The sequence below is a fragment of the Neoarius graeffei genome, chromosome 2 (assembly GCF_027579695.1).
Source record: "Neoarius graeffei isolate fNeoGra1 chromosome 2, fNeoGra1.pri, whole genome shotgun sequence".
Classification (NCBI taxonomy): Eukaryota; Metazoa; Chordata; class Actinopteri; order Siluriformes; family Ariidae; genus Neoarius; species Neoarius graeffei.
The window spans coordinates 89,075,950-89,088,907 of NC_083570.1; the positions used below are offsets into that span (position 1 = coordinate 89,075,950).

Here is a 12,958-nt window from a genome sequence, read left to right on the forward strand (position 1 = left end):
CAGTGGATTTAAGAAAGTCATAAATGACCTGTGCCGAGTTTCCCAAAAGCATTGTAGCACAAAGATCATCATTAAATGGGAGCGCGAGCAGCATAATGAACACTCTCTTGCTTAGTTAAGATGCTCTTAGCATTAAGAGGCTTTTGGAAAACCCACCACTGGCCTGTTGTACTAGAGAACTGGCCTAACGTTTTCTTGATTCAGTACTGGAAAATGATCAACCCACTGATCTTCTCTTATCATTAACAGTATTCATCTCAGGACTAAACTAGAGTGAATTCTTTGGTTGCACACTTAATCACACAAAAATACTGTAACAGTGATTCAAATTACACATAAATAGTTTGCATCAATGGTGGCACGGTGGTGTAGTGGTTAGCACTGTCACTTCACAGCAAGAATGTTCTGGGTTCAAGCCCAGTGGCTGACAGGGACCTTTCTGTGTGGAGTTTGCATGTTCTCCCCATGTCTGCGTGGGTTTCCTCCGGGTGCTCCGGTTTCCCCCACAGTCCAAAGACATGTAGGTTAGGCTAATTGGTGGCTCTAAATTGACTGTAGGTGTGAATGTGAGTGTGTGTGAATGGTTGAGAGGAGAAAACCTCTATAATAATCCAGTAGAAGGCAATGGGAAACCACTACTGTAATGTTTCCTAGACACTTTGGTGGCTGAAGCCGTCAGAGTGGCCATGTCACTGTAGTGATATACCAAAATAGATGGAGTATGCATCACATGCTTATCCTCTCCTGTCCTCTGACAAAAAACACAAGTGGAGGAGAGAAATCAATTCTTAGCCTAATAATAATAATAATAATAATAATAATAATAATAATAATAAATATGATACTTATGCGTGTAATAAACTGTATGTTCCAGATGGTCGACAATTGAGTCTATAATTCTACAGCCAAATCACAAGCCTTAAAGGATCAGTTTTTGTCACTCCCCAAGCTGAATGTGTCACTGCAGGAGTTATTTATTGTCTTTCCTGCAAGAAATGCAATCTGATGCATATTGAGGAAACCAAGAGAAGACCAGCTAGCTGCCTGTATTGTCAACCACCTTTGTATTATCATAAAGGATAATTCCAGTCCTTTCCAGTGGCAAGACATTTTCACAGCAGTGGACATTATGTTAATGACACATCATTTTGGATTGCTAGTTAGGGGAAATTATATGAGAAAACAGGAGAAAATGTCTCTTCTGCATGTTGAAAATTTTGGAAATTCATTTAATGAATATTATGCTTTTAGAACAATCATTATCATTAACTTTTACACAAATGTATGATCAAGCATTTACAGCATCAACTGGTTTCACCTCCTACAGCCTCAAATGACTTGCTTGCGAAGCTAATGAAGGACTTTCCCCCCAAAAAAAATGTTGCTGTTCTTTTCATTTATTTATACAAATTTCTACATGCCAAAAACAGTGGGTATAAAAAGTGGGTACAAGTGGAAAGAAGCACTTCTCTGCTTGGTTTTGATGAATGTTTCTATTATGTTTTCTTGGTAATGGGAAATGAAAAGATTTTTTCTTAATAAAGCCCTCATCTTGGATGAATGCACTGCAGCGGTCAGACTCATTTGTAGAAAGTTTAGCTATAATGAAATATATGAGGGACATAGATGTGCAAAACAATACCACTCTAATTCATTCTTACCTTTCCATTAGTAGGGAGAGTCTGTGTTCTGTTAAAAGTGTCTCCTTCGTTTATACTTATCAGCTCTGCATCTGTAGGTGGAAATTGTGCAGGGAAAACCACTACATCACTCTTCAGTGTGTCCGAGCTAAAACACACATCATACTGTTGAGTAGATTTGGAGTAAGACCAGCTTCCATCAGGATGTGTGGTGATCACTGGGGCGCTGTATCTGCTGAAACTGCCATCGGTCCTGCAGCATTTTACAGCTATCAAACTGATCAGACTCAGTAGAAATATCACTGAAACTGACACAATGGCGATCAGCAGGTACATATTTAAATCCGAGAAAGTGTCCTCCTTTATCGGTGCATGTTTCAACTGAGTCTTGATGTCACCTGTGCTCTCAACAACCACAACATCAACAGACACAGTGGCTGAGAGTGAGGGCTCTCCATTATCAGAAACCAAAATGACCAGTGGGTGAGTTTTCAGGTCATTGTCACTCATTCTCCTCTTAGTCCTGATCTCTCCACTACTGGTTCCGATCCGGAAGAGGTTGTTTCCTTTGGGTTCAGAGATGTGATAAGAAAGCAAGGCGTTATATCCAGAATCTGGGTCTACAGCTCTAATCTTGGCTACAAAGTAGCCCGCTTCAGCAGAATAGGGAATGTTCTCAGCGTGAACAGAGCCATGATCAGAATAGGGAGCAAGAATCCCGGGACTGTTGTCATTCTCATCCAGGATAAAAACATTCACAGTCACGTTACTGCTCAGTGGAGGAACACCAGAGTCTGTGGCCTGAACTTTAAACTGAAATATTTTCATTGCTTCATAATTAAACGACTGCAAACTGTGTATATCTCCACTGTCAGTGTTTATGTTTATCATGGATGACATAGGAATACTTTTATGGTTTTCTATTAATGAGTATGATATTCTGGCATTATCACCAGCATCAGGATCTGAAGCAGATACGGTATAAATAATAGCTCCGATCTGACTGTTCTCTTTCAAATACACATTGATTAAGGGCTGTGGAAAACGTGGTGCATTGTCATTTACATCAGATACGTGAACAGTGATGAGAGTGGTGCTAGAGAGAGGTGGAGTCCCTTCATCAGTAGCTGTAATAGTGATATTATACCGGGATGTGGTCTCTCTGTCTAAAGGACCATCTACTAGTAATATGTAATAATTCTTATACGAATTCTGTACCCTAAATGGAACAGATCCAGTAATTTTCAAGTTTACTTGACCGTTTTTACCACTATCATTATCTATCACCGTTATCATGCCGACAGTTGTATCAAGCTGAGCATCCTCTTTTACTGTGCTTACTAAAGATGTAACAGATATGGCTGGTGTATTGTCATTAACATCAATAACTTCGACTAATACTTTGCAGTGTGCAGCTCTTGGTTGCTGTCCTTTGTCTTTAGCCTGGACGCGAATTTCAACAGCGTTTTTTCTTTCATAGTCAAGCTCACCTTTTATTATGATGTCTCCCGTTTCTGGATTTATAGAAAATACACCGATATCTTGGTCGTTATAAATCTCGTAAACGATCTCACCATTAAGACCCTCATCCAAATCACTAGCGTGTACTGTAACTACGACTGAACCGGCAGGTGCATTCTCTTGTACACGAGCTTTATACAGAGACTTACTAAAAACCGGAATGTTATCATTAGCATCTTGAACATTCACAGTAATTTTCAGCGACGCAGATCGAGGAGGTTTTCCTCCATCTATAGCAGTTAAAGTTAGCTGGATTACAGACTGCTTTTCTCGGTCTAAAGACTTCTGTAGCACTAATTCAGCAGACACACTCTGTTCTCTGCTGCTCTGCACATCCAGGGAGAAGTGATCATTTTGATTTAACTTATAGCTTTTTACCGAGTTACTACCGATGTCTGCATCAAACGCATTTGGTAACGGGAATCTCTCTCCCGGAAATGCTGACTCAACAATATTTAACTCCATCACTGGCGATCGAAATGTTGGCAGATTGTCGTTAATATCTAACACGTTCACTTCAAATCGGTAAATGTTCAACGGCAAATGGACAATAATTTCCAAGGCTAAAGAACATTTCGGTCTCTGTTCACACAGAGCTTCTCTGTCTATTCTATCCTTAACCTGAAGAACACCAGTCTTCATGTTCAAATCGAAATACCTTTTATTGTCTGCCGAAACGAGCTGTAGTCCACGTTGTTCAAAGTCTTGGACATTAATATTTAAATCCTTTGATACATTTCCGATTACGGTACCCGTCTTCGCCTCCTCTGATAAAGAATACACGATTTGCCCCTCCGTGATGCTCCAGCAATAGAGAAGGAGTGAAAACCATAGCAATAGCAGAGATCTGTCTGCTACTGTTGAAGCCATTTTATATCAACATCAATGACTGACGAAAATAAATCCATGTAGCTGAAACATCCAACTGAATAGTCCTTAAACCGCATCTGTGTACAATGGCGTATCCAGAACAAAGCGCTCTGCGAGACGGAAAACATGCTCATTTACGTAAAAAGGAGGCGCGTCGCAAGAAGTTAAGAGTGGAAAGATAGCGACATCGTGTGGCGGAGTACAAATTATGCAATTAAAAAACGTGAAGAAAACTGGACTGATCGTTAAGTAAAAGAAAGAAAGAAAACGACAAAACAATATACATGCACTTTTTGAACTGCCTCTACATCACATACAGTAAGTAAGTCAGAATAGAGGCTTTGCACCGTCACGTGACCCCACAGCAACGGTAACTACGTCAACAAGACAGGAAACACGCCTGCAGTACTTCGTTCAGATGATTTAGTTGTTACTGATTGGTATGGAAAGGTTTTGCTGCGTTTTTCGATGTGTAAATCGTTTTGAACGAAACAAAGATATTAGGTTTTTTAATCTACCAAAAGTAATTCATTATCAGGGGGAAAAACTAGAGAGATGTCTAACGTAGAAGGGAAAATTGGGGGGGAGGGGGATATTTGGCCCGACTCGGAGTCAAACGGAGAGGTCAAAAACCCTGTGGTATACTCACCTCATTTTCATGAAGGTAATAATAATAATAATAATTTTAGAACTGGAGCAAGGTGCTCATTCTTATACAGCGAAGTGAACAGGAGTGTGAACACAGTGGCTCGACAATAGCCTAAACTTCATCGAGACTTAAAAAGTGCATTTACATTTGGGGATCTTTTGGAGCACGTTGTGCACGCACTTGGGACTCAGTCATTATGGGAAACACCTGATGCTGATTTGAGGGCAATCAGCAGACGCATATAAGGATGCTGATTTCACAGAGACTTTGCAAGTATTGTGTCAGCTATGCAGAGGTAGACGGATCTAAGTGCAGGAAGAGTGTTCATGAGGAGGCGTGATATTTACAAAAACAAAACGCAAACGAAACCAAAAGCAGAGTCATAAACATGGCAAGAAACCAACGTGACAGTGATAATAATACTTTGAGCCCAAATAGGAACACTCAAAAAAACCAACATCGGTGTCTGTTACATGAACCTAAGTCTAACATGTAACGGTTGACATTTAGGTCACTCAACAAAATTGTTTCTGGCTAAGTTAACACATTTTACTTGGGTGGAAATACTTTCCATAATTTTATTACGTTCACTGAACAAGTTATTTTTTGAGTGAATGAGCACCTTGCTGCAGTTCTGAAATGAAGGTATTTTTTCTTTTCTTACCTTTGTGGAAATGGAATGAGCATACTATAGGGTTTATTGACCTCTTCGTTGGACACTAAGTCCCAGCGAATGCCCCCCCCCCCCCCCCCTTTTTCCCTTGTATGTTGAGAAAGTTCTCAAGGTTTTTCCCCTGGTGATGAATTACTGTTGGTAAATTTAAAAAAAAATCATAATAATTGATGTCTTTGCTTCGTTCAAAACGATTTGCACATCCAAAAACGCAGCAAAACCTTCCCATACCGATCAATAACAACTAAATCATCTGAATGAAGTACTACAGGCGTGTTTCCTGTCATAGCCGTACCGTTGCTATGGGGTCACGTGATAGAGAAAGCCTCTTTAGTTATTAAAAATAACACAAGGGGGAAAACCTCTATCATTAAATATACTTTTAAAAAGTAAAAGAAAAAACGGCGGAAGCTGTTTTTGTGAACTTTCAGCACCTCGGACAGGGTCTTGTCTGACACAAACCCTTAATGACTGCAACGGATTTAAGACACGCAGCACCAACAATGTAATCTCAACAAAACGATTTTAATAAATTATTCAGCAAGCAAGCAATGGTATGGGTTTTTAATACTGAAAAATACGATTAATATATGTCCAAAGAACGGAGTGACAGATATTTAGTTAAACCGTTTTGTGAAAATTTAAATTAGCAGCACTTGATTGTTATATTTCGGAGAGGAGCATAAACACTGATTACATGGTGATGCAAGAAATAAAAAATGAAACAGTCTACCATAAATGTCTGCCTTTGTGTGTTCGGTCACTGGAAGCAGTAAATGTAAAAAAAAAAACAATACTTACCACAAAGAAGCCATGCTATAGAAACTGATTATAAACTCCAAAAAAGAAACAAGCTATTTGCACTTATAAACTCCCAATCAGCAGTAATAATAAGACATAACTGGACGAAGAGTGATTTACTCATAATTCATACCTTTTCTTGGCTTGGAAGACTTTGGGTTCTGCTAAAAGTGTCTCCTTCATTTATACTGATCAATTCAGCATCTGCAGGTGAAAATGACGCAGGGAAAACAACTACATCACTCTTCAATGTGTTCGAGTTAAAACACACATCATACTGTTGAGTAGATTTGGAGTAAGACCAGCTTCCATCAGGATGTGTGGTGATCACTGGGGCGCTGTATCTGCTGAAACTGCCATCTGTCCTGCAGCATTTTACAGCTATCAAACTGATCAGACTCAGTAGAAATATCACTGAAACTGACACAATGGCGATCAGCAGGTACATATTTAAATCCGAGAAAGTGTCCTCCTTTATCGGTGCATGTTTCAACTGAGTCTTGATGTCACCTGTGCTCTCAACAACCACAACATCAACAGACACAGTGGCTGAGAGTGAGGGCTCTCCATTATCAGAAACCAAAATGACCAGTGGGTGAGTTTTCAGGTCATTGTCACTCATTCTCCTCTTAGTCCTCATCTCTCCACTGCTGGTTCCGATCCGGAAGAGGTTGTTTCCTTTGGGTTCAGAGATGTGATAAGAAAGCAAGGCGTTATATCCAGAATCTGGGTCTACAGCTCTAATCTTGGCTACAAAGTAACCCACTTCAGCAGAATAGGGAATGTTCTCAGAATGAACCGATCCATGATCAGAATAGGGAGCAAGAATCCCGGGACTGTTGTCATTCTCATCCAGGATAAAAACATTCACGGTCACGTTACTGCTCAGTGGAGGAACACCGGAGTCTGTGGCCTGAACTTTAAACTGAAATGTTTTTAGTTCTTCATAATTAAATGACTGCAAACTATGAATATCTCCACTATCAGAGTTTATGTTGACCATAGATGTTACATAACTGTTTTTCGAGTTTTCTAGTAATGAATATGATATTCTAGCATTATCACCAACATCAGGATCAAAAGCAGATACTGTATGAATTACAGCCCCAACCTGGCTGTTCTCCTTTACATACACATTCATAACGGTGTCGTGAAAACGAGGCACGTTGTCATTTGCGTCAGAAATGTCTACAGTAATGACAGTGGTGCTGGACAGAGGTGGAGTCCCTTCATCAGTAGCTGAGAGACTGATGTTATATTGAGACACGCTCTCTCTGTCTAGTGGGCCATCGACAACTATAGAATATTTATTTTTGTAAGTATGCCGTATTTTAAACGGTACAGAACTGGGAACTTTTAATTTGACAGCACCGTTTTTACCAGCATCGCCATCTTTCACTGTGATCAAGCCAACCATTGTACCGGCGGCAGCGTCCTCTTTAATCACGTTAACCAAAGAATTAATGGAGATCTCTGGAACATTATCGTTAATGTCTACGATTTCCACTAAAACTTTACATAATGATGCTCGCGGTTTATGTCCTTTATCTTTTGCCTGTACACGAATTTCAGCTGCATTTTGCGTCTCATAATCGACAACACCCTTCACTGTAATCAGCCCAGTTTCGGGGTCAATATAAAATGCTTGCACTTGGTTATTCTTGTTTTGATTGACGAACGAATAAACGATCTCGCCGTTTTTGCCCTCGTCTATATCAGTAGCATGAACCGAAATCACGGATGTACCAAATGGAGAGTTTTCGGTGACACGGGCTTTGTAGAGAGCCTTACTAAAGACCGGAATATTATCATTTACATCTTCGACATTTATGATTATCTGCAAAGTGCCGGATCTGGGAGGTTTTCCTCCATCTACAGCAGTCAGCATGAGCTGAATCACAGGCTGTTTCTCTCGGTCTAAAGCTTTCTGTAGAACTAACTCACCGAACAAACTTTGGTCTCCGGTGCTCTGGACATCTAGAGAAAAGTGCTCATTTTGACTCAGCTTGTAACTGTTTACTGCGTGACTGCCCACATCTGCATCAAAGGCACTTGGCAGTGGAAACCTCTCCCCCGGAAATGCTGATTCTGAAATATTCAGTGCTGTTTTAGACACCGGAAACGTTGGCGTATTGTCGTTAATATCTACGACGTTAACTTCAAACCGATACATATTTAATGGTAAGTTAACAATCGCCTCTAATTCCAGTGAACATTTTGCCTCTCGGTTGCAGAGCTCCTCTCTGTCTATTCTTTGTTTAACTTGTAAAATGCCCGTTTTTAAATTAACGCCAAAATACCTCGCATTTGGTCCCGGAACGATTTCAAATCCTCGATGTCCAAGGTCTTGCACATTGAGATTTAAATCCTTGACTAGATTTCCGATTTCTGTTCCTGGGCTCGCCTCCTCCAAAACAGTGTATGCAATCTGCCCGTCCACCACACTCCAAGTCCAACACAATGAAACGCACAAAATCCACAGAATGACACAACTCCCCTTCAATACGGCCATCATCCGAAGTGTTACAGATATCTTTGGAAAACATAAATAACAACGGTCTGGAATGCGACGAATAAAAACAACTAAGGGTGAAACTATAATCCCAGGCTCGTCGCATATCTGGAACAAAGCCCTCTGTGTGGAGGAGGGACCGAGTCTGAAGGGAGGAGCCTCCGAAAAAAAAAAAATCATAACCGTGCAAGTGCAGGCGGCTAGAGACACCACGTGGAGAAGTGGCTCCACTATCATCAATATATTATACAGTGATGAAAACAAATCCAGTGATCGTATCGCAATAATAATAATAATAATAATAATAATAATAATAATAATAATAATAATAATAATAATTTACTACACGTGAGTCACACATCTGGTGCATCTGTGGCAGACGAGGAAACCCTTCAAATGGTGAAATTTTGTTATTTCTAATATATACAATTCTGGCAACTGCATGTTACCTCAAGAGAGAAAAGGGGGAAAGAGCATTTAACGATTCTGACCATTTAAAATTTCAAGTTCAATTCTACTGAACCATAACAAAACTTCGACTGTCTGAAATATATTGATATTTGAGGGTCAAATCTGCATTTCATTTAATATACAACAAATTAAATACACAAAATAGAAATATGACGAGTAGCTTTTATTCTTTGCTTAATGTCTGAGAGGCCATTCAGTCCCGCCCAACCAGCAGTCATAATATCGTTAATCATTATGTCCTTTATTTTTTTTACATAATAAATACAAACTTTTATAGATTATCAACAAATTATTATTTATGCAATTATCTATTTTAAGAATCCATAATAGCTCTGCTACTTTGTCATCACGTGAGTTAAAATACACCCACGGCATTTAAACACAAGCCTCATCGTCATCTCTTCAAGTGATTGATCTCTGTCCATTCTTTCAGTACTATGAAAAAAACACTCGCTGATGAAATCATGAGTTCTGTTGTGTTGGCTAAATTTCCACAATTTCTATCTGGTCATTTAAAAAAAATCTGTCTGCAGGCATCTGTAAAGAACATGTAAACACTCTTCTTTGGTATAATTATGTGAGGTGTGGAGGTGCACTGTGGTTACAAACAGACGAGTAGAAAAGTTTGGTTATGGAGAGACAAGCAGAAATATGACCATTTAGCAATGGAACATTGATATGAAACATAATACTGAGCTAACGAGGTTTTAGTCATCTTCAAAAAGAATTACTGTTTATATGGCAGTGTTTATTAAAGTAGCTGCAGAACCAACAAGTTTGCAGCCAGAAAGCCAGTGGGAAGGTTAAATATTAGCTCAGATGAAAAATAAATGTCCACTGTGTTTGGTAAAAGACTAAAAAAATCTTAAAGTAGGTATGAGAAAGCCCATCTGTTAAACTTATAGAAAAGATTCGGAACATGAAGTGGGTAAAAGTGGCAAATGTGATATTCAGGACCATGAACAGCAACATCAATCGGATTCGCAAAGGGAACTTTGTATGTAAGGTTGCAATTATAAATAACTTGTGAAATATACTCCAAAAATTATAGTTGGATAGCTTACCTTCTCTTTATTAGGGAGGGTTTGTGTTCTACTAAAAGTTTCTCCTTCGTTTATACTGATCAATTCAGCATCAGCAGGCGGAAATGACGCAGGGAAAACAACTACGTCACTCTTCAGTGTGTCCGAGCTAAAACACACATCATACTGTTGAGTAGATTTGGAGTAAGACCAGCTTCCATCAGGATGTGTGGTGATCACTGGGGCGCTGTATCTGCTGAAACTGCTATCTGTCCTGCAGCATTTTACAGCTATTATGAAGATCAGACTCAGTAAAAATATCACTGAAACTGACACAATGGCAATCAGCAGATACATGTTTAAATCCGAGAAAGTGTCCTCCTTTATCGGTGCGTGTTTCAACTGAGTCTTGATGTCACCTGTGCTCTCAACAACCACAACATCAACAGACACAGTGGCTGAGAGTGAGGGCTCTCCATTATCAGAAACCAAAATGACCAGTGGGTGAGTTTTCAGGTCATTGTCACTCATTTTCCTCTTAGTCCTGATCTCTCCACTGCTGGTTCCGATCCGGAAGAGGTTGTTTCCTTTGGGTTCAGAGATGTGATAAGAAAGCAGGGCGTTATATCCAGAATCTGAGTCTACAGCTCTAATTTTGGCTACAAAGTAACCCGCTTCAGCAGAATAGGGAATGTTCTCAGAGTGAACAGATCCATGATCAGAATAGGGAGCAAGAATCCTGGGACTGTTGTCATTCTCATCCAGGATAAAAACATTCACAGTCACGTTACTGCTCAGTGGAGGAACACCAGAGTCTGTGGCCTGAACTTTAAACTGAATTTTTTTTAATTCTTCATAATTAAATGACTGCAAACTATGAATATCTCCACTATCAGAGTTTATGTTGACCATAGATGTTACATAACTGTTTTTCGAGTTTTCTAGTAACGAATATGATATTCTAGCATTATCACCAATATCAGGATCAAAAGCATATAATGTATGAATTACAGCCCCAACCTGACTGTTCTCCTTTACATACACATTCATTACGGTGTCATGAAAACGAGGCACGTTGTCATTTGCATCAGAAATGTCTACAGTAATGACAGTGGTGCTGGACAGAGGTGGAGTCCCTTCATCAGTAGCTGAGAGACTGATGTTATATTGAGACACGCTCTCTCTGTCTAGTGGGCCATCGACAACTACAGAATATTTATTTTTGTAAGTATGCTGTATTTTAAACGGTACAGAACTGGCAACTTTTAATTTGACAGCACCGTTTTTACCAGCATCGCCATCTTTCACTGTGATCAAGCCAACCATTGTACCGGCGGCAGCGTCCTCTTTAATCACGTTAACCAAAGAATTAACGGAGATCTCTGGAACATTATCGTTAATGTCAACGATTTCCACTAAAACTTTACATAATGCTGCTCGTGGTTCTTGTCCTTTATCTTTTGCCTGAACACGAATTTCAGCTGCATTTTGCGTCTCATAATCGACAACACCCTTCACTGTAATCAGCCCAGTTTCGGGGTCAATATAAAATGCTTGCACTTGGTTATTCTTGTTTTGATTAACGAACGAATAAACGATCTCGCCGTTTTTGCCCTCGTCTATATCAGTAGCATGAATCGAAATCACGGATGTACCAAATGGAGAGTTTTCGGTGACACGGGCTTTGTAGAGAGCCTTACTAAAGACCGGAATATTATCATTTACATCCCCGACATTTATGATTATCTGCAAAGTGCCGGATCTGGGAGGTTTTCCTCCATCTACAGCAGTCAGCATGAGCTGAATCACAGGCTGTTTCTCTCGGTCTAAAGCTTTCTGTAGAACTAATTCAGCGAACAAACTTTGATCTCCGGTGCTCTGGACATCTAGAGAAAAGTGCTCATTTTGACTCAGCTTGTAACTGTTTACTGCGTGACTGCCCACATCTGCATCAAACGCACTTGGCAGTGGAAACCTCTCCCCCGGAAATGCTGATTCTGAAATATTCAGCGCTGTTTTAGACACCGGAAACGTTGGCGTATTGTCGTTAATATCTACGACGTTAACTTCAAACCGATACATATTTAATGGTAAGTTAACAATCGCCTCTAATTCCAGTGAACATTTTGCCTCTCGGTTGCAGAGCTCCTCTCTGTCTATTCTTTGTTTAACTTGTAAAATGCCCGTTTTTAAATTAACGCCAAAATACCTCGCATTTGGTCCCGGAATGATTTCAAATCCTCGATGTCCAAGGTCTTGCACATTGAGATTTAAATCCTTGCCTAGATTTCCGATTTCTGTTCCTGGGCTCGCCTCCTCCAAAACAGTGTATGCAATCTGCCCGTCCACCACACTCCAAGTCCAACACAATGAAACGCCCAAAATCCACAGAATGACACAACTCCCCTTCAATACAGCCATCATCCGAAGTGTTACAGATATCTTTGGAAAACATAAATAACAACGGTCTGGAATGCGACGAATAAAAACAACTAAGGGTGAAACTATAATCCCAGGTTCGTCGCATATCTGGAACAAAGCCCTCTGTGTGGAGGAGGGACCGAGTCTGAAGGGAGGAGCCTCCGAAAAAAAAAAATCATAACCGTGCAAGTGCAGGCGGCTAGAGACACCACGTGGAGAAGTGGCTCCACTATCATCAATATATAATACAGTGATGAAAACAAATCCAGTGATTTTATTGCAAAAAAAGGATAATAATAATAATAATAATAATAATAATAATAATAATTATTATTATTATTATTATTATTATTATTATTATTTACTCCACGTGACTCA

General features: G+C 39.8%; 3 protein-coding genes across 6 annotated transcripts in view; all 3 read right to left on the bottom strand.

Moving 5' to 3' along the window:
* LOC132882003 (protocadherin alpha-C2-like) overlaps positions 1-12,958 on the bottom strand; it is a 107,927-nt gene that overhangs the window by 66,402 nt on the left and 28,567 nt on the right. Inside the window, exon 1 of one of the 4 annotated variants that reach the window (XM_060915166.1) lies at positions 10,202-12,616. The exons of 2 other annotated variants lie outside the window; for them this stretch is intronic. In XM_060915166.1, the coding sequence (XP_060771149.1) occupies positions 10,202-12,583 (2,382 nt within the window). In that variant the 5' untranslated portion in view covers positions 12,584-12,616. Of the gene's footprint in view, positions 1-1,661; positions 4,107-10,201; positions 12,617-12,958 lie in introns of those variants that run through there. One more of the 4 variants, XM_060915169.1, reaches the window with a different exon arrangement.
* LOC132882007 (protocadherin alpha-2-like) overlaps positions 1-12,958 on the bottom strand; it is a 74,507-nt gene that overhangs the window by 16,066 nt on the left and 45,483 nt on the right. The window lies entirely within an intron of this gene.
* LOC132874278 (protocadherin alpha-4-like) lies at positions 6,282-8,666 on the bottom strand. The gene has a single exon (XM_060910325.1). The coding sequence runs from the start codon at positions 8,664-8,666 to the stop codon at positions 6,282-6,284; it is 2,385 nt and encodes a 794-aa protein (XP_060766308.1).

Excerpts from the sequence above, each read along its gene's own strand:
- LOC132874278 (XM_060910325.1), bottom strand. The coding sequence starts at position 8,666 with ATGGCCGTATTGAAGGGGAGTTGTGTCATTCTGTGGATTTTGTGCGTT.